Genomic DNA, 24,393 nt, shown 5'->3' with positions numbered 1-24,393 from the left:
GACACTGAGGTATGGTGACATAGGAACATTGAGGCACGGGGACATGGGGACACTGAGTCATGGTGACATAGGGACACAGTCATGGGGACACTGAGGTCTGGGGACACAGGGACACTGAGGCATGGGGACACTGAGGCATGAGGACATGGGGACACTGAGGTATGGTGACATAGGGACACAGTCATGGGGACACTGAGGTGCAGGGACACAGAGACACTGAGGTCTGGGGACACAGGGACACTGAGGCACGGGGACACTGAGGCACAGTGGACAGCAGCCCCCCCCCCCAGCAGCAAGCACAGCACAGAACCACCGAGGCCGCCCCGGGCTGGGCTGACGGGTGTATAAAAGCCAAGAACAACAGCGCGGGGTGAGCAGCGCCGAGGGGACGGGGGACGGCAGCCACCGGCCCAGCTGGGGCCACCCCAGGATGGCCGCCATCGCCGTGCCCCGCGGCGGGCTCAGAGCAGGGTGATCTCGCTGGGCGGCAGCGTCAGCCTCTTCTCCCGGGCACCCAGCAGCACCTCCATGTGCGCGGCCACCACGCGGCACAGCTCCAGGCCCTGCCGAGGGGACACACTGTTGGTGGCCGGGCCACCACTGTGGGCTTCCCGGCAGGGGGTCCCCCATGGGTCCCCCCCACCTGCTCCAGCTGCAGCTGGGTGATGCCCTGGGCCAGCAGGTCACCCAGCGTGATCTCCACGTAGGGGTAGCTGGATCCGGCTGTCGGCCGCTGCGTCCGCGTCGACTGGATCTCCTTCAGCGAGAACTTGGCGATGGGCTCCTGGGGATGGGGGGACAGGAGGGGTGGCCCGAGTGCCCCAGGGACCCCAGCGAGGGAACTGAGGATGGGAGCGGGTGCGGGTGGAGGCAGGATGGAGGGGGCTGGTGCTGCAGCCCCGTGCACAGGGTGGGCGCGGGCAGGCAAAGCTGGCCAGCTGGGGCCAGACCTGGGACCCCTGCCCGCTTTGGCGAGGGACAGCACCCCCCCACCTGCTGTCACACCCCACGGGGTGCCTGGCTCTGTCCCCGCAGTGAGATCGGGGTGGAGGCAGGAGCGGGGGGTGCCCTGGCCAGGTGGTGCCCACGGGACACCATCCCCGACACAGCCCCCACCTACATGGGTCTCCTTGCTGAGGAAGTGGAGGCCGTTCTGGTTGACGGCCAGGATGCAGGGTGAGACGATGGCGTTGTTGCTGCAGCTCTGGATGTAGAAGAAGGACGAGCCAAACATGGGGTAGGCGCTCAGCAGCCCTGCGAGGTGGAGGATGGGGGCTCAGTGCCTGCTGCCCCCCCCTCCTGCCCGGGCCCTGTCATGGGGGCTCTGCCAAGGGTCCTTGCCATCCCTATGCCTGGCAGCAGCTGGGTCAGCCCCCAGAGCCTTGCACCGCTTCAGGCTCTGGATCAGGGACAGGATTGGACCCAGGAGCAGTCGAGGGGTCCTGGGAGCTGCCTGCCCTGTCCTGCCCCTGCAGTCCTGTCCTCCGTGTGCAGCATTCCCCTGGCCATGCAGCGACCCAGGCTCCACATGGGGCCAAGGTCTGCTTGTCCCAGGCTCCCCACGGAGGAGCCACCCAGCAGCATCACACCCCAGGCAGCATCTCATCTTCGTTAGCATTGCCTCCTGGGCAGCACCACATCCCCAGCAGCCTTGCATCCCTGGCAGGACTGCATCCTCAGCAGCATCGCTTCCCCGGCAGCATCACCTCCCTGTCCCCATCCCATCCCCACTCACCCAGGAACTGTGCCCTGGCCTGATGGGTGCTGAGTGCCTGGGCTTGCTGCATGTGCTGGGTCACCATTTGGAGCCAGGATTGGGCCTTCAGCAGGCGGAAGAGCTGCGGGGGGATGTAGTCCTGCACCTCCCGCCTGCAGGGAGCCAGGGGTCAGGGCCGGCGCCGGCCAGTGGGTCCCACACCCCATGGGATATGCCCCCCCGGACCCTAGCCATACGCAGTGGGGAGCTGGTGGTGGTCCTTGGCGCGGTGCTGGAGGGCAGCCAGCTTGGCCACGTGCGGGAAGTGCTGCTCTCCCGGCCTCGCAGGCGGCAGGACAGTGAACAGCCCCTTGAGGTAGTCGGGGAGCACCTGAGGGAGACAGAGCACAGCGACACGGCTTGGGGATGGGGCACGCTCTGGGGGGGGACCCAGGGAGGTGGCTCCGGGGGAGTCTGGAGGGGTGGCCCGACCTGGTTGTAGTGGACGGTGACATAGAGCTCATTGTCAAACTTGAGGGGTTGGCTCCAGACCACCCGGCGGCACCAGAAGGTGTAGGTGGCATCCCGGCGCTCCGTCTCGGCGGCCACATCCAGGACGTACTCCCGGCGGGTCAGCGGCCGCACGCTCTGCCCTGTGCCACCCAGGAGCCTGAGCACGGCTGCCATACACGGAACCCGACAGTGGCATGGCCATCCCGTCCCCACCAGCCCCTCACCTCTGTCGGTCACCACGAAGAGGATGTACTCATCAAAAGCCTCGGGGTGCTGCAGCCCCATCTCATAGCACAGCTCCTCAATCACGTCCAGAGCCACCTGGGCACGGGGACAGGCAGCTGGGACGTGGCCACATCCCCCTGCCACGCTCAGGGCCACCAATGGGTCCTGCATTGCAGCTCATGCCATGCAGGTCCCCAGGGAGGGATCTCCCATTCCCAGAGAATAAAGTCCCCCAGCTCAGGGACAGCCAAGGGGTGCAGCCCCCCAACATCCACACCCTCGGGGCACCCACAGCCAGGCGGTCACCAGGTGCATCGAGCCTCTTGCCCCCTCTGACTCACCGAGCACGTCTTGATCTTGAGGTGCCTCTCGATGCCACCGGGCAGGAGGAAGAGCTGGCGCTTGGCACTGCGTCCAGCCTGCATGGGGAGGACACGCTGGGGTGCAGGGGGGCCCTTCACACAGCAAGACCCCAGAGGACACCCCGAGCCCCTAAGCTATCCCATGGGGACTATCCCATGGGGATCATCCTGTACCTTGCCCACCCTGCTCGAGTGAGCCATCATACCCCACACCCCATGTGCCTAGAGCTGCATCCCCACTGGGGACCCCAGAAAGCTCAGGGCACCCCCAAAGCGGTGTTCCTGGAAAGCAGACCCCAAAAAGGACTGTGCTCCCCGTGCCAGCAAGCTCAGCTCCAGGGCGCTGTCCCAGGGGGGATCCTGAGCCCATGGGGGGATCCAGAACCTCCGAGGGGATCCGAAGCTGGCATCAGCCCTGCCCCACGCCCATGGGCACCCATGAGCACCCAGCCTCACCACCATGGCCCTGAGCTCCATGCTGCTGGGGAAGAGGCTGCGGCCACCGAACTGCAGGGTTTTCCGCAGGTTTTGCTCACAGGCTTTGGCGATGCCTGGCAGGGACAGGGACCGGGGTGAAGGACGGGGAAGAGCTGTGATGCTGGCTCTGCTAAAGCATGTCCTGAGCCCCATGACAGCCCTGGGTGTCCTCCTCCATCATGCACCCAGCACCCTGGGGCATGCACAGCCCCTACCATGGAAAGGCAGCTCCGGGTGCTTGCTGGCATCCTGCAGGAAGGCCAAGAGGAAGGGCCTGAACACCTCGGAGCACTTGTAGTAGGCAGCGAGGATGTAGAGCAGCCTCCAGCCCTTCTGGCAGCTGTCCCTGCCGGGAAGAGCTGAGGCTGAGCCCCCAGGGAGGGCAAGGGTGCCTGCGGTGGGCTGCAACAGCACCCATCGCCCCAGGGAGCAGCACAGCCTGCTGCCAGGATGGGGGTCTCTGGTCTCCCCCCATGCTGGGGCAGCTCAGCCTGGCCAGGGACACAAGTGCCAGCCTCTGCTGTCCCAGCTGGGGTGGATGGCACGGGTGCAGGGACTCACGGCTTGGAGCTGGTGTTGTTGGTGATCTGCTTGATGATCTGGCAGTACGCCTCATCCCGCAGGACCTCGTGCTCTGCACACAACTGGGGGACAGGCATAGCTGCCACATGGCTGCCACCCCCTGCCCAAGCCACCCCCAGGCACACCGCCCCAGTGGCGGATTTACCTTGAGGATGGTGCAGACAGCATCCAGCTCCGTCTGTCCCCGCAGAGGGTGGTCACCCATAAACTTCATCACGGCTGGGGACAACAAAGCCACACGGTGACACAGCTCACCCTGTTACTTCCCCAGGGACATGGTCCTCTGAGTGGGGGCAACAACTCGGCCACATAGGGCGTGGGATCAGAGGAGCTAACCCCCCCCCCCCCCCCGGCCTCCCCATCTGCCCACCCTGGTCCTGTCCCCACCCTTCTCAAGGATGGGGCTGGGGGTGGCTGTGGGACAGGGGGTCGGGGCACTCGCGCCCCCCGCCTACCTTGGAAAGCCTCGGTGGCCAGTTTGTTGATGCCACCATCCACAAATTCAATGAGCGACTCCTGGATGGGGATCTGGGGATGGGGCAAGAGGGTCAGCTCCTGGGGGCAGCCAGAGGGATGGGCTGGCTGTTGGGGTGGCGTTCGGGGAGCTCTCGAGCACGCTCGGACCTCAGGGGGACTTGCAAGTGACAGCAGGGCAGGGGCACCCCGAGGTCCCCTGCTTCCCCATACCTTGGTGAATGTCAGCATCTCCAGCACACCCGGCACGTCCCTCCTGGCCTTCGTCTCGCCCAGGTCCCTAGGAGAGGGACAAGGGAGCAGCTGGGCATGGGTGTCCCCACCTCGGGGTGTCCCCATCCCACTACTGGGCACTCACGTGGTCCCGTGCTGTGCCACGCGGAAATACTGCTGGGCAAAAGCCAGCATGGGCCGGGTCCCTGCGGCATCCCTGAGCTGCTCGCCCCCATCTCCCCCTGGACCCTCCACGAAGGCGGTGCTGGCCTGGGATGCCTGCGAAGCGGGGCCGTGGGCGCCGGGCACAGCCGGCACCGTGTTGGCAACCGCCCCAGGCCAGCACCCACCTCGGTTTTCCGGTCCAGCTCCTGGGCCACGGCGGTGGAAGCCACGGCCACAGCCACGGCTGCTGAAGCTGCCACTTTGCCCTGCTTGTCCCTGGGCTCCTCTTTCCTCTCCGCCGGCAAATGGACGAAGTCGGGAGCCGCGACGGGCTGGACATACTCAGTAGGGAAGAGCCCTGACCTGCCGTGGATGGCTCCGAACTTCCACCCTGTTCCAGGCAGGTGGTGAGGATGGCCCCAGGCTGGCAGCCCCGTGGGTCACCCCCTAAAAAGCCTCTGCTCCCCGAGCCCTTTCCAGGGGTCTGGCTGCAGGTTTTGGCTGCAGACAGCTGCGGTTGGGCATTGCTCGAGGTAAAGGTGCAGACCAGGGGCCACAAAGCCCATTGCCTGCAGGCACATGGGGCAGCACCCGGTGCCACCCAGGGTGGGGATGGCAGGGGAACATCCCTCTGCATTGGATTGGTACCAAAAGGAGCCCAAATCATCCTGCTGAGGGGTGACAGAAACAGGATCCTGCCACATGCCCCAGCCCCAGGAAGGGACATGCCTGCGGGCAGTGTACATGGACCAGGGACACACGCAGGGACAGCGTGACACCCACCAAAATCCTGGGTGCCTGTCTTCAGCTCCTCCAGGTACATCACCTTCTTGCGGACCACACAGCCATAGTAGTGGTCTGTTGGGACATCATGGGGACACAGGGTGTCCCAGGATGCGAGGCCAGGGCACAGCCACCTTGGGGGCTGGTGAAGCCACCAGTCCTGCTGCCCCTGTGCCCCTCATCGAGGGTGTTTTGGCACAGGGGGCTGTGGCAGGGCTGCTCACCTCTCTCTGGGTGCTCCAGTGGCTGCAGGTGGATGATGTCCCCTTTGTGGAAGCTGAGCTGGCGCCCGTCCTCTGGGCTGTAGTTCCTCACGGCCACCACATACTGGGAGTCCTGGGCACAGCAGGGGCTGGCACAGCCCGTGCACGCGGGCACATGCATGCACACCCACGCACGCCTGCATCCCACCAGCACTGGGGTTTCAAGCACCCATGGCTGCAGGACCACCCCAGGGTGCCCATGCCCACCCCAGACAGCCCCACTGGCAGGGTGCCTTTACTGCTCACTGCAGCCCCCCAAATGTGGGCACACAGGCAGGGTACAGCCCCCAGGAGATGCTCCCCGCCAGCCCCCTGGCCCTGGGGCAGCCCCTCCCCACCTTCCTGAGCTCCGTGATGAAGTGGTCGACCATGGCCTTGACCTGGGGGGCTTTGGGGGAGAAGAGGATGAGCTTCTCGCTGCGCAGGTTCAGCTCCAGCATGTTCCTGGACGGGGTGGTCACGAACAGCACGTCGGCATAGCTGGGGCAGGGTGAGGGGAGGCTGTAACACCTGGCACCCACAGCACCCATCCCAGCACCCACAGCACCCATCCTACCCTGACCACCCAGGCTCCTCATCCCTACCTGTACACCCGCAGCACCCGCAGCTGCTCCCCGGGGACGTTGGTGCCCTTCACCAGCCGCAGCAGCTTGATGCCGGCGTGGGACACAGCCAGGATCTGCACGCCCGTCCCCACGCTGCCCTGCGGGCCGGCACGCTGCCTCAGCTGGGGGCTCGGGGCTGCGGTGCCCCCCACCCTGCCCTGCTCTGTAGCTGGACCCTCACCGTGGCGGGGAAGAGGCGCGAGAAATACACCTCACAGCTGTCCCGGGCTGCAGCGATGATCTCCCTCTTGACGCTCTCAGTGGCCACGGGGCTGAAGGAGTCCAGTTTGTTTTCCGCTGTGGGGAGAAATACCCACTTTGTGAGCATCCTCCCTCCCCAGGAGGGACGCAGACACAGGGTTCACAGCGAGAGCAGGGATGCTCATCCCCTTCCCAAGCCTGGCAGGACCATGATGGAGAGCCATGTGCCCCCCTCGGTGCAGCAAGCCTGGCTGAGACCTGACACAACTCATGCTGTTATGGAGCACTAAACCACAGGGGGCTCGTTGTATTTGGAGGCAAAACTACCCCAAAACAGCAGAGCCAGCTGTGGCTTGGAGATACGCAGGAGGTGAGGATGGGCAGGCGGGGGAGCTGGGTGTGAGTCCCCCAGGTTTGGGGTCCCCAGGTGTGAGCCCCCCAGCCCAGGAGCAGCAGGCGAGGGTTACCAAAGAGGGCTTTCAAGCGGAGCCGTTCCTCCTGGCTGATGCGGATGCAGGTGCCGGAGAGCGTGTCGTTGAAGATCTAGTGAAGGGGGTGAGGAGCAGTGGGGCAGTGTGGGGGGAGCAGTGGTGCCCTCCAGCCCCTCTGCCCTGCCTGGCCTCCCCCCCGCCCCCAGCTTGGGACAGCCGATAGGGACACCCTCTGCTCCTCCACCGCAGCTCAGCAGGGGAAGACAGGACAGCCATGGTGGGATGAGTAAACCATCACCCTGGTGGGGGGACACCCCAGCTCCCGGGGGACCCCAGGGGGCCTTTGGGGCCAGCTCGGTGCCTCACCTGCCGGAAGATGAGGTCGAGCAGCAATGGGTTGTTAATGTTGTCCTTGGGGTAGAAAACCTGCCAGGAGCGAGACCAGTGCAGCATTACTGGCGTTACCCACTCTGCAGGGGCTCAGGCTTGGCGAAAAGCCTCTTTTATCCCCCTTGGACACCAGCCTGTCTTCCCCACACCCCGCACCTCCTTGCGGATGTATATTTTCCAGGGCACGTTGTGGTAGGTGTAGAAGTCCTCGCTGCAGCTGCGGTGCAGCTGGGTCTGGACCTGCTGTGCCTCAGATGGGAGCTCCCGCGAGACAGAGACTGTGAAGGGACAGAAAACCCTGCACATCCCTGGGGGGGACCATGAACAGCCCCCCTCCACCAGGGTAAACAGACACAGGGTCCAGCTGTGGGGCAGGGAGGGTTTAGCTGGACACAGCAGTTATCCCATGAGGATGCTGTAGAGCCAGACCCACATCCGGCTGCATCAGGCATCGCCCAGTGCTGTTGGGGAGGATGAGGGGCATCAGTTTGCCCTGCCCGCCCCGCCCAGTGCTGCAGCTCTGCCCTGCAATACCTGGGGGCCGGGTGGCTGCCAGACGCCCTGTTGGTGCTCGCAGCTGGTACCTGCCGCTGGTGACCGGCTTCACCGCAGCCACCGGCTCCTTGGGCCCCTGCGGGGCAGAGAGCTGGCTGCCGCCAGGGCCGGTGACTCCCCCAGCCCAGCATAGGGGACACGAGGGTGGTCACATCCCTACCACAGCTGCCGGGACCCGGGCTGCAGAGAGCTGCTCCTTCAGGATCTGCATGGCTTCCTCGTGGGGGTCCAGCTTCTTCCCAAAGAGCTTGCTGCAAAGACAGCACCCCACATTGCCTGCATCCTGGCACCACCTGCACCCCCAGCATCACTTGCACCCTGGCATCACCTGTGCCTGGCATCACCTGCATCCCCAGCATCACCTGTGACCTGGCATCACCTGTACCCCAGCACACGCACCCACAGGCAGGAGAGGCCGGTGGCTCAGCTGGGGGCTGGGTTGGGTACCTGGGGGGCTGGGATCCACGCGGGGCTGGCTGGCACTGCCGGATGATGTTGCGGATGTCATGCGTGGGCCGTGGGAAGTGCTCAGAGTTGAGCCGGGAATGCTGCACCAGCTCACCCGGCCACCGTTGGCCCACGGGCACTGTGGGGCCAAGCACACATCTCGGGCAGCGGCCAGGCACGCCTGGGGCCTGGCTCAGTGCCACAAGTCCCCATTGCCACCCTGTTGAGCTGGGACCCCTTACCAGCTTTCTGCAAGTAGGGCCGGGGCTGGGGGGCACGGGCTGGCGTCCCCTCCGCTGCTCTTCCCTGCAAGGGACACTGCACTGTCAGCATCTGGCACCCCCCAGCTGCCCCCATCCCTAGGGAGCTGCCCTGCAGCGGAGACTGTGCAAGACTTGACACACACACACCCCGCCTGCCCCACTGACCGAGGGCCCAGGCAGCTGGTTGGCATCTACCCGGCGCTGCGGGGATGGGGCTGGCTCCGGGGCTGCGACAGCAAAGGAGGAGAGCTCAGCCGGGGCGTCCTGCAGCCCCATATCACAGCTGTGGGGCGCTGGGTGCAGGGCTGTGCCTCACACCAGGGACCAGGTGGGGAAACTGAGGCAGGGAGCTGCGTCGGGATGCAGAAGTGATCAAGGTGCTGACCCCTCGGCTGACGCATCTCCACAGGCACGGGGGGTCCGCTCCGCTTGGCATCACCACCGCTGTCCCCACCTCCCACGCCACCTCTTCCCTTCATCCTCTGTGAGAGGGCAGCCGGCTTCTCCAGCTCCTGGGGGGCAGGTGTCAGGGGATGGAGGCCAAGCCCCCTGCACCCCCAAAACGCTGGGCTCCCTCTGCCTTAGGCAGGGGGACGTCCCTCTCACCCCATTGCCGCAGGAGAGCACGGGGTCGAAGAGGCTGTCCAGATACCGGTCCAGACCCTTCTGGCTGCGTGGCTCCCCAAATTCCCCATCTGCCGGGGGACAAGGAGTGATGAGCTGCCGGCAGCAGGGCTTCACCAGCAGAGCCCTGCCAGCAGCTCCGAGGGGCTGGCAGGGTGATCCCTTACCATGGGGCTGGTATGCTTCCGTGGATGGCAGCGTGGGGGCTTTCACAGCTGGGGGAGGAGGCACATCATCCAAATCCAGGCTGTGTCCCAGCACCCTGCAGAGAGGGAGGATGAGCTCATTGCGCACCCACTGGGTGCCAGACCCCCCTGGACCCTGCCCCACACCTCTGCCAGCACCCATCCAGCCTGGTGCTGGTGTTTCCCTCAACAGCCCCGCAGCAGGGGACCAGTCCCTTCCCGGGTACCTACGCCCAGCTGTCCCCGCCGTGGCTCTCGGCCCCCTCCCATGCGATGAGAAAGCAGGACTTCTGTTTGGGGAAGCCCTGGAGCAGCTCAAGGTCAGAGATGAGGTCCAGGACATAGTCGTGGCCGGCCAGCTCGGCCCACTGGGCACCCGCCTTCATGGCCACGGACCAGCCACGCCAGCCTTCTGTCAGCCCCCTGCCAACAGCGGGACGCTGGGGACAGGCATGGGCTGCCAGCGGTGCCCTGGCTCTGGGGGACACCCTGCCCGTGAGCTGGGCATTCCAGCTCCCAGATCCTGAAAGAGCCCCAGGGTGATGCTGTGCCCGGTGCTCACTGTGCTGGCTAGGTGGGTGCTGAGCCAGCGCGTACCTGTGCTTCAGGACATGCCCTGCCAGGTCTTCGCCCGTGCTCCAGGAGTGGATGGGGCAGGAGAACTGGTCACCTGTGGAGGGACAGGTGACGAGCCAGTCCCACCAGTCCCCTTCTGCCCATGACAGCGGCAGTGTGGTCAAGCTGGGACCGACCCTTGCTGCCACCGTGCCCTCAGCCCCGTGCCACCCCGCACCGTTGAAGCAGTGGAGGTCGAGTGCCATGCTGGCTTGCTGCCGGTTCGCCGTCCACTCCAGCAGTGAGGGGGGGAAGGCACGGGCAGCTGCAGCACCCAGCTGCGACTGTGCCATGGCGTGCATCAGCTTGCGCTGGCACACTGGCTTGTAGCCAGCAAAGGCGTAGTCGGAGACGAACCTGTGGGGAAGGAAGAATGCTGCAGGAGGGACATGGGTGGCACTCACAGGCACGTGTGCCAGGCCAGGTCAGGGGACCACAGAGAGACTAAGAGCATCCTTGGAGGGACCTCAGCAGCATCCTGGGCACTTGTGCCAGGCTGGCCAGAGGAATCGTGGAGGGATCTGAGCATAATCCCTGGCCGCATGGGCCAGGCTGGCCCTGGGGCCACGGAGGAGCTCAGAGCATCCCCAGCAGGACCTGGGTAGCATCCCTGGGTACGTGTGCCACGCTGACCCAAGGGAACCTGGAGGGACCTGGGCAGCATCCTCAGGCACATGTGCCAGGCTGGCCCGGGGAGCCCCTGGAGAGCCCCCGCAGCATCCCCAGGCAAGAGTGCCAGGCTGTCCCTGAGAGTCCCAGCCAGCCCCGGTCCCCGTCCCTGACCCCAGCCCCAGCTCACTTGAGGAGGTACTTCTCGAAGGTGGCGGACGGGGGGAAGGCGCTGAGGCAGGCGGCCAGCAGCAGCCAGCCCCGCTCCTCATTGTTGACGTTGGTGTTCCGCCAGACCTGGTTGGCGGCTTGTGCCAGGAGCTCGTCCCGCAGCCCCGGCACCGACAGCCCCTTCTGCACGATGTAGTTGCCGAAGAGGGTCTCCTGTGGGCCGCCCAGCCCCGGGTCCCCCATGAACCGCAGGATCTGCCGCGGGGACAGCGAGGTCCTCCCTCCGGTCCCGGGCAGGGAGCGGGCAGGGGACCACAGCGCCGGATCCTGCGCTGGACCCTACCTACCAGTTGGAAGAGGCTAAGCGCCTCGTGGCGCAGCTCCTCGTCCAGCCGGGTGAGGGGGGCTGCCAGTGGGGCCGTCAGCATCCCGAACGCCGGTTCCTGCGGTGACACCCGCACCCGTGGCTACCCAGGCCCCGGGGACAGCCCCAGGATACGAGGGGCCGGCCCCATGGTGCTGAGCATGGCGTTGGTGCCGAATGGGGACTCTGGGGCTGCAAAAGGGCTGGGGCGCAGGATGGGGCCGGCAGCCTCCTGGCAGCAGGATGGGGACGGGCTCCAGCTGTGCTGCCAGCACCACAGGTGCCAGCACCTCGGCGAGGCTGAGAGCAGGATCCGGCCCCAGTGCTGGCATTGGGGATGCCAGGGACTGGGAAACACACGGCAAAAATAGGGGGCAAGGAGGAGGAAGGGGGTAAAGCGATCGTTGATGGGGCCGGGGTCCCAGGAGCAAAGCGACCTGGTCTCCCGCCCCAGCGTTTCAGGATCTGCCCCGCGTCGGGCGTCCAGGAGGGCTCGGCGGGTCTCTCTCCGATAACCTCAGCGGGGTCCCCCCGGCCTCTGGAGACGACAGGAACCCACGGGGAGGGAGGGAGGCGGCGGCCGGCTCCCTGCAGCACCACAGCCGCCCCGGATCCGGCCCCTCTCACACCCCGCGGCATCCCTGGGGCCGCAGCCGGGGCAGAGAACAGTGGGATGGTGCGGGGAGCCGCCGGGCAGAGCCACTGCGGGGACCTTGAACCTAACCGCTCAGCCACGACCGAGGCATCGAGGACCCCCCGAAAGCTGGCTGCCCCTTAGGGCAGGCTCCCCGCCGCCAGCCCGCGGCGCCCACCTTACCTGGAAGTGGCCCCGCACGTACTTGGCCATGGGGTAGTCGTTGATGTCGAGTGGGAGGGTGAGCTGGGAGTCGGCCTGCAGCGCCGGTGGTGGCACCAGGACCACACAGCCGGCATTCACCTCCCGGGCAGCTACGGCACAGCGGGCAGCTATGGCACGGCCGCAGGGATGGGGACAAGGGGCTGGGAGCGGTGCCGGCGGCGGTGCAGGACACACTCACCTGCAGCGGCTTCCAGCAGCCCCATCAGCTCGGCTGGGATCTCCAGGTGGGTGACATCCACCACCTCCCTCCTCGTCAGCTCCTGGTGGCACAGCGCAGGGATGTACCCACTGCCACGCTGCTCCCTGCCCCAGCACCCATGGGTGCCTCAGCTGGCAGCATAGGGATGGGCGAGCACAAGGCAGGGACAAGGGCACAGCAACACGGGTTGCAATGTACATCACACGTGTGCTCACCCCCATGCTGCCCGCCTGCACCCCATTACCTGCTTCATCCTCTCCTTCTCCTCCTCTGCCCGCCGGCGGGCGTCCTCCTTCCTCTGCAAGCAGAACAGCCACACTGAGCCCCAGATGGGAGCAAAGGAGGGAGACCCAGAGGCAGCAGGACCCCCCTGGGTGCCATTGCCCCCTCCAGCATTGCCAGGCTTTCACCCCAAAGAGGCACTGCCCATGCCCCATGGGGCATGGAGGAGGTGGTGGGGATGGTGTCTGGGGGGCCTCAGGGTCTGGGGGTGCCACTGTGCCCTCTCCAGACACACCACCAAACATGCAGCAGGGTGGGACTGGGTGCCTGGGACCCCCCTGGGATGTGCCAGCTCCCCACCTCACCTTGAGGTACCGCCGGCGGTTGACATAGATGTGCACCAGCGACCTGAACTTGATGAGCGTGCGCCGCATGCGCCGGTACCGCCGCCTGTGGGAGGCCACTCGTCACCCTCTGCCACCCACCAGTGCCCACCCACTGCCCCCCCAGGACCCCCACCTGGCCAGGTAGCCTCGTGCCCGGCTCTGCAGGAGGATGATCTTTCGGCGGAGGGAGCGAAAGCGTCTCTTGATGAAGAAGGTGCGAGCGTAGCGCTGGAGTGTGAGTGCAGCCAGGTGATGGGCACGGGCTCGCTTGCTCTCCAGCGCCTGGTACAGCTGCTCCTTCAGGAAGAGCTGGGAAGGTGGGGGGGGTGATGCTGTGAGCCCTCCACTTCAGCCGCCCTCCCCTTGGGCATCACCAGAGCCAAGCGTGGGACAGTACCTTGGTGACGCCAACATAGTACATGCTGGGGCTGACGGGGCAGAGGTTCCTCAGCATCTCCACGCAGTTGGCCCCATTGGGAATAACGCTGGACCACATATCAACGAGGCAGCGGTACCTGGGCGAGCCCATGACGCTGTCACCATCCCCACCGGGACACCGGCATGGACCCTCCCTGCAGTGACGAGCACCACGCCTGGGAAAGCACCTTCTCCCAGTGCTGTGCACCAAAACAGGCAGCTCCCAGTTCCCACCATGGGGGAAACCTGGGCCAAACACCGCCCCCTAAAACATCCACAAGCTCTGTGGTGTCCCCATGCCAGGATGGTGGTACCCGACCCACATCCCCCAGGCACCTGTCGATGAAGACGAGGAAAGGGATGCGGATGGGGAAGCCCTCTTTGCGGATGCGGATGGTCTCCAGGATACCCGAGTACCGCAGCTGGCTGCTGACCACGTCTGCCTCAAAGAGCCCTGGCTCCTGGGGAGAAGATGGGGAGAAGCATCGGCAGCCGTGCAGGCAGATCCCTGCCCACCACACACCCCCAGTGCCAGCAAGGGCAGGCAGCACTGGCATTGCACTGGCAGCTCTCACCTTCTTGTTGTTGGGTTTGAGACAGCGCACGAAGAAGGGGTTACACCTGTGTCAGAGGTACCCCATCAGCCATCAGGGACAGGGGACAAAGCCAGCCTGGCCACCTTGGGCTTGGGTTTGGCTGTCCACCCTGCTCCTGCCAGCTCCAGTGCATGGCCTGGCTGCCCAGCCTGCCCGCACTGCCCACCCTGCCTGCCCTGACCTCTCCATCTTTTCTACCAGGTCCAGGAGTGACTGCTGGAACCGAGCAGCCACGGTGGGGGCCTTGTACCGCCGTGTCCTGGTGCTGCTCCTCCTGACCAGGCTCCTCTGCCGGGCTAACACCTGGGCATGGCCGAAGAAGAGGTTGGCCACCACCTTGGGGAGATGGCGAGGGTTAGGGAGGAGGAAGGTGACCAGGATGGTGCAGCTCTCCTGGCTTCCCAGACCAGCTGCTGCCTTTTTGCCCAGCCCTGAGCGAGTTGTATTCCCTATTTGTGGCTGGATTCCCCGAACAGGGATGGGGATAGGGATGGGGGAGCACAAGGGCAGCCCATGTGCCCATTTGGTGCCAATGCTTGAGGGGTCAAGCCTAGAAGACCCTGTGGGAAAAGGGCACAGGGTGAAGCTGGAGGCATCCCCTGCTTCTGGTCCCCCTGGGCTTCACTGGCCATGGGACACATGCCTGGGGACATAAAAAGGGATGTGTACGGCAGGGGGCTATCAGTGCCTGGTGTCCCATCAGCAGAGCCACCACCAGGCAGGGCCCTACCTTGGTCCTGCTGCTGATGAACAGGTCCAGCACGTCCTGACGGACCTGGTCATAGTTTTTATCCAAAAACTTGTGAACCTGGCAAAGAGCAAAACCTCATGGTGAGGAGCCTGGTGGTGTGGTGGGGGGAGGCAAGGAGCTCCAGGCCAGGATGAGGGGCCCCAGCTGGACCCCCTGCCCCAGGGATCAACCCCATAAAGCTCCTTTTTAAGCCTCCTTAAAACCCCAGCTGGGTACCCCACTGCCACATACCTGGTAGGTCACCTTCCCTGCGTAGTGCTTGATGGTGAACTCAGGCAGTGGCATCTTCGGCTTCGTGTACAGCGGGTTCATCCCATGGTGGTAGTGACACTTCTGGAGGAACGTGTGGTCGGTGGCCTGGGGACGGGCACAGGGGTGAGACATGGCTTGAACAGTTCAGCAGCCTTGGGAATGTAAGCACCGGGATGGGGATGCCTGGACAACTGTCCAGACCCTGCTGTCAGCTCTGCCACCCAGAAGCTGCACAGTCATGGGTATCTGCTGCTCTGTGCCTCGGTTTCCCCATTGTCAGAGAGGGTGCAACCACCCTTCCCTCTTTTACAGGGCAGCTGGGAGGGCTTTTTTCATTAATTCCTGCAAAAGCAAGTCCTCTGGGGGATGCTGCTCCTGTGGCACCAACCTGGGACCTCTCAGGGCTTGTCCAGCCTAGAGAAACCCAGAGGGTCTCCCAGGTTGTCCAGGACAGCACAGGAGCGGAGCAGCCCTTGTCCATAGCGATTCCCCAACCACAGTGACTGCCTAGTGCTGCCATCATCACCACCTCACCACCAGCAGCCCCTCACCTGGGGGAAGCAGCTCTGGTCATCGAGGATCCGGAGGATGCCGTAGGGCTTCTGGGAGATGAGGTCGATGCAGGGCTGGTTGTCGCTGAAAGGGATCTCCTTCCACTCGATCTGCTCCCGGATATATTCCTCCTGCGGGGCCAGCACCCGGTCAGCCCCATGCCCCTGGCCCCGTGGAGATGCTCAGCATGGGGGCAGAGCCCAGCACTGCTTGCTGGCTCACCTGCTCCTCCTGGAAGACGATCTTGTTGAAGAAGAACTGCAGGTACTCATTGGCATAATTGATGCACAGTTGCTCAAAGCTGTTGAAGTTGAGGTCCTGCGAGAAGGAAGGTCCGTGGAGTCCAAGAGCCCACAGTCCTGGGGCTGGCAGCTGGGGGGATGGAGCAGGGATGGATCCTGCTCACCTCGAAGCCGTAGATGTCCAGGATGGCGATGGAGAGGGCCTCCTGCCGTGGGTACACCAGCTTGTTGATGCGGTCTGTGAGCCAGCCGAAGAGCAGGGCATAGAGGGTCTTGGCAATGGCATCCCTGGGAAGAGGCGGGATGAGCAGAGTTCCGGAGCTCCGGCATGGCACGGCATGGCACGGCATGGCACGGCACCACATACACCCCCACCCTCCATGGCCAGCACTCATCACAGCCCCATGTAGTGCATGGGGCAGCCCTTAGAGCTGCAGTTTTAATCACTAGAGAGTCTAATCTGCACTGGGGGACCTGACCATCCCTTTTCCCAGCCTGGCATTGCCCCTCCCAACCATTTCCCAGGGGCGCCCCCCTCCCAGCACAGCCCCCTTCCCCTCTACCTGGCATCCACGGCACTTTCCACAGTCAGAGGGGTAAAAATCTTTTCCCGCAGAGTTTCCTGTTTGAAGCACACAAAACCAACGGCACGATGGAGTTTTGGCAAAACCAGCCATGGTCCCTAGGGGCCAGGGACCCCCCCCACCACCACCTGTGCCCCCCCTGCACTCACCGTCACCTTGAAAGTGATAGCTTTCTGCAGGCCCTCAGGCGAGACCTGCAGCAGCTCAGCTACTGTCCCAATCTCTGTGGCGCTCACCACTGTGGCGATCTCCTGGCAGTCGGTCTGCAGGAGATGGTGAGGCGGTGGGATGCAGTGACCCCCCTCCACCACATCCCAAATCAGGCCCGAGAAACGTGGTTTGGCTCCCCATAGGGTACCTCGTATTTTTCAAAGTAGACATTGCCCAGGTGAAGGACAGATGAGAGGATGCGGAAGATGCTGTTCTGCTCCTCCACGCTGAAGCTCAGCACCTCCATGGTGTTGAGCAGCCGACGGAAATCTTCCGCGTCGTCCTTGCCGGGGATCTCACAGTTCCCACCCTGGCATGGCCCCCTCGGTACATCAGTGGGTCCCGGGGAGCAGCACCCAGGGGCAGCACCCAGAGGTGGGGGGGAAACACCCCACCCTGAGCACCCTCCCCATCCGCACACCGAATCCAGGAGAACTCAGGAACCCACTGGCACCCTGAGCTTGGCCAGCCCCTCCGAAGAGGAGGCAGCATGGGGGGGATTGGGCAGGGGGCTTGCTACCTGGTTAAGGTAGTAGTAGGTCTCGGCGCCCTGCAGGCAGTACCGCTGCCGCTGCTGGGCGGGCAGCCCTGCCAGCATCTCGTAGAAGATGTGGTAGTTGCGCTCGCTCTTGGCCTGGGGAGCAGAGGACCAAGCTGGGGCGGGGGCAGCAGAGGGGGTAGTGGTGGGGGGCAAAGCCTGGGACCCCTCTCTCCACCCACCTGGAAGACCACACGGGACTTCTCCAGCAGGTACTGCGAGGTTATGGCACCGCATATCAAGCCACTGCGGGAGCAAGAGCAGGCACCCAGCTGGCAACCTTGGCACGGGCAGGGGCTGTGCCCGCTGTCATGGTGCCCACCCCTGCCCCGATGCTCCTCCTGGAACTCTGGGGTCAGTGCTGGTCCCCAGGTGCCCCGCACTAGGGATGGGAGGACAGGGAGAGGTGCCTGCACCCAGGTCCCAAGCAAGGGCTGGAGCTGCTGCACCCCAGCGTGAAATTGGGCACCCCCCTAAACTGGGATAAGTGGGGCTGAGTGAGGGTGGGACAGGCCATGGGGACAGGGACTGGGAGTGGTCAGGCTGTCAGCCCAGGGCACAGCACCCCTGCCCCAGGGACAGCAAACGCTGCCCATCTTCAGGTGATGTCGCTTTTCAACCACCAAGGTTTGTCCCCAAGTGTCCCCACGTGTGTCCCACCCCAGAGCCGAGGGGCAGCCTGGCAGCAGGGCTGGGGCTGGGTTGGGCACCCGTGGGGCAGGGGACACACACAGGGGGCGGGGACCGGCTGCACGCGGGTGTCGCTCAGCGTTACTTACTCCTCCAGAAAGATTTCCACAAATTTCCCAAACCTGCTGGAATTGTTGTTCCTCACGGTTTTGGCATTGCCGAAGGATTCCAGCAAGGGGGTCGCCTCCAGGATCTGCCGCAGTGACGGGGAGAGCCAGCAGGTCAGCCCGGCCACCCCAACGCACCACGGGCTGTCCCCATGGCAGATAAGCCCCGCCTGTGACCCTGCCACCCTCCCTGTCACCCCCTGCCCCATGCAGACACCCATGGCTGCTAAAATTTGAGGCGTGCACTGCAGCCAGGATGCATAAGGATGTGGGAGAGCGCAAGGACCCCATGCACGTGCATGCACCGAGCTCCTGCTGTCCATCCCTGCCATCCCCCCGCAGCTGGGGTGACGTGACAGAGATGCCATCATGATGCTCAGTCCCCTTGAACCGTCCCAGCCCACGTGTCCCCCCCGGTACCTCTATCTGCCATGGTCCGGGTGGAAGCGTGGGGACAAAGAGAGAGCAAGACCATGAGCAGGGGGGGGGTGGAGGAGAGTGCAGGAAGGTGGGACAAGGGGATGGGGACAGGGACGTCCCCAGGACAGCACCCTACCTGTGGGGCTGTGCTGCGTTTCTGGCTGACAGCCGCCAGGTAACGCAGGATCAGCTTGGTGGCTTCAGTCTTCCCTGAGCCGCTCTCCCCACTGAAATGCAGAGCAGGAGCATGGCCGGGGCCACCACCAGCTGAGCAGGGTGCACCCACCCCAAACCCACCCAGCGCCCCATCCCAGGGCCACCCGTCGGCCCCAGGGTGGCAGCAGCATCCTGCAACTGGCCATTAGGGCAGCTCTGGTTGGGGCCACCCCAGGGAGAGCTGAGCGCTGTGTGTGGGGACAGCCCTGTCCCACCTGATGACGATACACTGGTTGTGTTTGGCATCCATCACTTTGGAGTAGGCGACGTTCGCGATGGCAAAGAGGTGCCTGGGGGGGGGGGGAAGCAGAGGTGGGGGGGGTGGTGCCACATCACCCCAGCACAGGGACCACTACTGTGCCCCGACCATCCCTGTGCATGGACACAGATGATCCAGCACAGCCCAGAGTCCTCGAGGGCCTGGGACCACCCGGGGGGCTGCTGTAGGACCCAGGGGTGGGTGATGGTGGGTAGGGGTGCCCTTGTCCCCACAGAGCATTTGGGGACAGCCTGGTACTCACGGCGGGTTCTCGCCCAGGGCTCTGCCTTCGTACTGCAGCACCTGCTCCGTCCCGTAGATGTTGTAGAGACGGTACGGGTTCACTGACACCAGGATGCTGCCAATGTAGGTCTGTGGGACAGCGGGGGTTGGGGCTGTGAGCTCTTGGAGTGCGATGACCCCCCCAAAGTCCCTACGCCCAGGGTCTTCAGGGGATGCTGTGCGCCCCTAAGCTTACATAGATGAGCTGGCGCTCGAACCGCGTCCGGATGTTGCTCAGCACCGCGGCCTCCTGGAGGTCCCTGGCATGGAGCAGAGGCTGCCTTAGGGGGTGGCAGGGGGACAGGAGGTGTCTTCTGTCCCCAAGCATGTCCCCAGCCCCGCAAGGCCAGAGCAGACTGTGTTGGGACCAGATGGGGTGGGAGCAGTGGGGGCTGTGGGGTGCCTGGGCAAAGGGCACAGCCCTGCTGGTCCCCGTGGCACTGGGTCACGGTGGGTGGGCAAAGGGGATGGGGACACTCACTCCAGCTGGGTCATGTCCTCCAGCCCATCCTCCTCCTGTGCCTCCTGGTACCGCACGATGGGCAGGCTGCACAGCGACTGCATCTGCACAGAGCAAACCAGCCCAGCTCCGTCACGGCAGGGCTGTGCCAACACCCTCTGGCATCCCACCCCGTCACCATCACCACCCCAAAACCACCATCTGTGACAAAGCCAGGGATCCCACAGCCAGCGACGGCAGGGACCCTGAGCAAGTATCACATGGCCCCTAAACAGGTTCCCCACCGAGAGTATTGTGTGTCAGGGGAGAGCAGCAGTGCTGAAAGGGGGGACGTGGGGCCACCAAGGCATCTGTGGGGACTGTCCTGGGAAAGGCTGGTCCCAGAGACCCCCAGTCCCACTCACCATGGGCAGGTGGGAACAGGCAGAGGCGGCTGTGCCACCCCCCACCGCAACACGCCACAGTTCACCCCTACCCCCACAGGGTGCTGCAAGAGGTGGGTGATGGAGACCCCTGGGCAGGGTGGCACCTCTAGGGGAGATGACAGAAGGGGGCTGAGCTGTAGGGCTGGGAGCTGCTCCTCACGACGTGCCCCACAGCCATGTGCAGGGGGGACACCGGGTGGGTGGCGTGCAGGGGGGACACCGGGTGGGTGGCGTGCAGGGGGGGATGCCGGGTGGGTGGTGTGCAGGAGCCTATGCTGGCAGGTGGCCAGGCAGCCGGCAGGAAAGCGGACACCCGTCGGGTCAGCGTGCCACCCGCGCCTGCCCCAGCCGGGGATCGGGTCTCAGCATTTCCATATGTGAGAGTCAAGTGTCCCCAAGGGGGCCGTGCATGGGGGGGACACACAATGGGCGATGACCGTCCCCCCCCCCAGCCTACCTCCTGCGGCAGGACCCCCAACAGCACCCAGTGCACCCATACCCACTTACCCCCCACCGCAGGTGCTGCCAACCCCCCAGCACTGGTGGTCTTGTGCCGCAGCGAGCCAGCAGCCACATCAACATGCCACCCACCCTGGGTCCCACCAGCTGCTGGCTCGCCCCCCGTCCCCGTCCCACCGCCGGCCCCCACGGTGGGCTCCCCTCCCCGCCAGCATTACCTTGCTGTGCCAGGGCTGCTTGGTGCCCAGGTACCCGTCTGCCCAGGGGTGCCTGTCCCGCCAGCTGCCCGCCGCCTGGCTCAGGTACCGGGTGATGCCGGCTCCCCGCTGGCTCGCCCACCGCCGGCTGCGCTGGGAGGGCTGCCGGGGGGAACCCTGCTCAGCCGTCCAGGCGTCCGGCATCTCCCGCACCCGCACGACGTGCTGCGTGGACCAGTGCTGCTTGTACATGCGGGACGCCCGGCGGAAGGAGCCCAACCTCTGCACCTGCGGCGTCACCACCGCGTAGCGCCCCGTGCCCTCCTCCCCGGCTGCCCCATCGCCCTCGATGGCCTCCGCTGGCCCCAGGCCGCGGGCACCGTGGCGGTGGGTGGCCGGCGAGCCAGGGGCTTGGCCACGGGGTGCTAGGAAAGTGGGGCGACGCTGGGGTGAGGGGCTCCGGTCACTGTATGGGATGGAGGGGAGGGTGGAACGCCCAGTGTCAGCCCAGCCCTGGCGCCCCAGCGGTGGGCTTGGCGATCTGCCAGAGCTGCCATTCCTCTGGGACGGGTGCCGGGGCAGGGAGGGCGATCGGGAGGAAGGTCGGCGGGCAGGTGGGGGGGACGCAGGGCTTTCAGCAGGGGCCATGCTCTCCACCAGCAGTGATGCCAAGGACTGCCCCACGGAGCGGCTGTGGCCCCCCGCTTCAGCAGCAGATGGCCTCACCGGGGGGGAGCGGGGGGCCATCCCAGCAAGGGGCTGCCCAATGCGCTGGATGAAGCTTTTAGGGGTGCTAGGAGCGGGGCTGGGGGGGGGCGGCACCCTGGCACGACCCCGTGCAGCACCCTGCCAGGGGGGCAGGTCCTGGTCCCAGGAGAGGCCTGGGGGGCTGAGGCGGCGGCTGCCGGGCCGGGGGCTTGGTGCCAGGAAGGGACTCCTCTGCAGCGGCTTCACAGCCTTGGTGGGGGGCTCAGGGAGCCGGGGCCAGGCCTGGGGGAGCGGCAGCCCGGGGGGACTGCTCCGCCGCGATGACAGAGGCCTTCCCGACCCCGCCGCCGGCACCCCCAAACGCCTCCCCACCGGTCCCGGGGAGCGGGGGGAGGCTGGCGGTGGGGTAGGGGGCTCGGGGCCAAGCTGCCTGAGGCTGGCACCGAGGGAGGGGGATAGCCGCAGCCCCTCGCCCCGCACGCTGCTGGGGCGCTGCCGGGCTGGCGGCAGCGATGGGGAGCGCCCAGGGTTGGCAAAGGGGTTACGGAGCGACAGCCGCTGCGCGGCCATGCCACCAGCTAGAGATGCTCGTGGCGGGGGGTCCCGGCCCCCCGAGCCAGCGCTCTCCATTCCCGCCAGCCTGCGGGCAGAGCGCCTGTAGGAGGGCTGGGGGGCGCGGGGGTCCCGGAGTGCCCCTGCACCCCGTGGCGGGCGGCTGGGCGACTGCGAGAGGGAGCGCTGGAGGAACTGCCCCAGAGGGCTCCCGCACGCCCGCGCTGCCGAAACCCAGCGGCCTGAGGGTGCCGTGGGGCTGGGGGCTGCTGGCGGTGGCTCGTACTCATCGTAGTCATCCTCATCGTGGGCGGCAGGCAGGTGGGGAGACGGAAGGAGGGGGACGTCCAGGCGGTCCTTGCCAAAGATCTTGACCTGGGGCCTTGGGAAGAGCCTGAATTTCCTATTGAGGGAGAGCTTGGAGGAGAGCGTCTCCCGCATGCCCCGGAGGGAGGAGGCACTGAGGATGGAGAGGGGACACTCCTTGTCTTCCTCCTCCTCTTCTTCCCACTCCTCGGGCTCCTCGGCCTCAGCGATCTCCTCCAGGGCCAGGGCGTAGGGGTTGCAGGAGGACTGGGCATGCGGTGCCCACCCCCCCTCGCTGTACTGGATGCGATGCTCGGGGTATTCGCCCCCAGGGTACCCCCCAGTGAGGGGCTCCCCAAAGTCCTCATAGGGGTCCTCCCTGTAGCCGAAGGGCCCCGCCACCTCCTCGCCATACTCCGGGTCACTGCTGTAAGGGTCGTAAAGGGTGACGGGGTACCCACCACCAAACGGTCCCTCATCCTCGAGCTCCGCGTAGCTGTAGGGGTGCCCTGGGGGGTCATCCTCCTCCCAAACCCCCCTGTAGAAGCCGTACTCCTCATCTGCCTCATAGCCGGGGTAGTCAGCGTAGGGGGTCAGCACTGCATCCTCAAAGCCGTACCCTGGTGGATAGGCTGGGGTTTGGATGTAGCCTTCCTCCTCCTCGGTGTAGCCTTGCTGGAGGCCGTAGGCTCCATCCTCCTCCTCAGTGTAGCCACGCCAGGGGCTGTAGGCTCCATCCTCCTCAGCGTAGCCATGCTGGGGGCCGTAGGCTCTGCTCTCCTCCTTGGCATAGCCACGCCGGGGGCCATAGTCTCCATCTTCCTTCTTGCAATAGCTGTGGCGGGAGCTGTAGTCTCCATCCTCCTCCTTGGCACAGCCTCGCCGGCGGCTGTAGGCTCCATCCTCCTCCTCAGCCCACCCGTAGCGCGGCACCGGTGGCTCCGCAGGCGCGTGCCGGGAACGCCGCCGGGATGGACGCTGCACTGTGCTGCTGCGTCTCTCCTGGATGTGCCGCGCAGCACCGGGGGCTGACAGCCCGCTGCCGCTGGGGATCCGCTTCATGTTGGCCCGGTGCCTAAGGATCTCGTCTTCTGCAGGGAACGGCAGCTTTCTGGCACCGATACGGGAAAGCCAGGCTGCATCGGCCGCCCGGCCACCCCCCACCAGCCGTCCGCGCCGGGACAGCACCTTCCTGGCCAGCCAGCCCGTGGCGGCAGCCGCCTTGCTCAGCACCTGCGCCCGCGGCTTGAATTTCCTTTCCGGGCGCCGGCGGAAGAGGGACACGCCGTCCTCGGCCGCCTGCCCGCCCCGCCGCAGCAGCAGGAAGGATGGCTTCGCCAGTGGGGCGTCGCTGGCTGCCTCCTTCCTCTTCTTGCCCACGCGCTTGAAGCGAACCATCAGGTTGGATGTGGACTTGAGCACTGCCTTGTTCTTCTTCTTCCGCCGACCCTTGGTGCTGTGCTTCTGCAGCCCCCAGAAGAAGCGGGATGTGTTCTTGAACTGCCCTTTCTTGGGCCCACGCAGCCCCAGCTTCTTGAAGCCCATGAAGAGCTTCGAGGTGCTGCGGAGACCCGGGTGAATCGGAGCCTTCGGTGCTGCCGCCGCCGCCTCCTCCTTGACCAGGTCGGGCTCTACAGATTCTTTGGGCTGGCCCTTGGCCCCTTTCTTCTTGTTGGGCGCCAGCCCCATCAGCAGCTTGGAGGTGCCCTTCAGGTTCTTCTTGGCTGGTGCAGCATCGCTCTCGCTTTCCTCCGCCTCTGGCTCCAGCTGCACCTTCTTACCCCGGCCTGGCTTCTTTGCCATGCCCTTGAGCACCCCCTTCTTCTCCTTCTCCTTCTCCTTCTCCTTCTCCTTCTCCTTCCCCTTCCCCTTCTCCTTCCCCTTGCCCTTCTTGGGCTCCTCTGCAGCTGCCTCCTCTGCAGCCACCACCTCCTCCACAGCCGCCACCTCCTCATCCTCCTTCTCCTCCACCGTTTCTGTCTCCCCGCTCTCCTCCGCCTTCAGCAGCTCCGCATCCGAGGTCTCCTCCGACTCGCTGGGCGCCTCCTTCTTGCCCTTCCTCCCTTTCCCTTTGCCCCCCGCATCCTTTTTGGGTTCCCCCTTCTTGCCAGCCATCCCGGCGGTGGTGGGTGCTCATGCTCCAGCCCCGGCGGGGCCCTGGGAGACGATGCCCCGCGCCGGCACGAGGCAGCTCCCGGCACACCGGCTGGCTCCCGACCCCGCAGCCTGCCCCAGGAGGGTATTTACCTGCACTGGGTTGTGGCGAGGCACATGCCCGTGCGTGGCTCCCT

At 65.5% G+C, this 24,393-nt stretch overlaps 1 protein-coding gene across 1 annotated transcript; it reads right to left on the bottom strand.

Annotated features, from left to right (window-relative positions):
• Positions 1–92: 92 nt before the first annotated feature.
• Positions 93–24,217, bottom strand: MYO15A (myosin XVA). Its single transcript, XM_040591782.1, has 64 exons — positions 20,558–24,217; positions 19,477–19,559; positions 19,192–19,255; positions 18,976–19,085; positions 18,670–18,744; positions 18,375–18,465; positions 18,239–18,244; positions 17,801–17,904; positions 17,204–17,267; positions 17,004–17,117; positions 16,632–16,793; positions 16,423–16,536; positions 16,253–16,311; positions 15,854–15,977; positions 15,670–15,765; positions 15,447–15,578; positions 14,875–15,000; positions 14,623–14,700; positions 14,074–14,228; positions 13,872–13,917; positions 13,633–13,757; positions 13,277–13,394; positions 13,013–13,188; positions 12,859–12,943; positions 12,516–12,569; positions 12,251–12,332; positions 12,031–12,161; positions 11,197–11,292; positions 10,869–11,104; positions 10,248–10,426; positions 10,052–10,124; positions 9,686–9,877; positions 9,437–9,531; positions 9,252–9,340; positions 9,031–9,157; positions 8,811–8,872; positions 8,625–8,688; positions 8,383–8,521; positions 8,096–8,186; positions 7,915–8,011; positions 7,537–7,658; positions 7,357–7,416; positions 7,027–7,102; positions 6,540–6,655; positions 6,338–6,456; positions 6,092–6,233; positions 5,715–5,826; positions 5,491–5,565; positions 4,893–5,098; positions 4,688–4,821; positions 4,543–4,609; positions 4,311–4,383; positions 4,001–4,074; positions 3,835–3,917; positions 3,489–3,619; positions 3,253–3,347; positions 2,776–2,853; positions 2,434–2,530; positions 2,189–2,349; positions 1,954–2,087; positions 1,736–1,869; positions 1,121–1,254; positions 644–784; positions 93–563 (listed from the first exon to the last, which is right to left on the bottom strand). The coding sequence occupies exons 1-64, from the start codon at positions 24,215–24,217 to the stop codon at positions 462–464; spliced, it is 10,440 nt and encodes a 3,479-aa protein (XP_040447716.1). The 3' UTR covers positions 93–461.
• Positions 24,218–24,393: the final 176 nt, after the last annotated feature.

This window comes from Falco naumanni, chromosome 4 (genome assembly GCF_017639655.2).
Source record: "Falco naumanni isolate bFalNau1 chromosome 4, bFalNau1.pat, whole genome shotgun sequence".
Taxonomy (NCBI): domain Eukaryota; kingdom Metazoa; phylum Chordata; class Aves; order Falconiformes; family Falconidae; genus Falco; species Falco naumanni.
The sequence above is the reverse complement of the archived record's forward strand: the minus strand, read 5'-3'. Positions and strand labels throughout refer to the sequence as shown.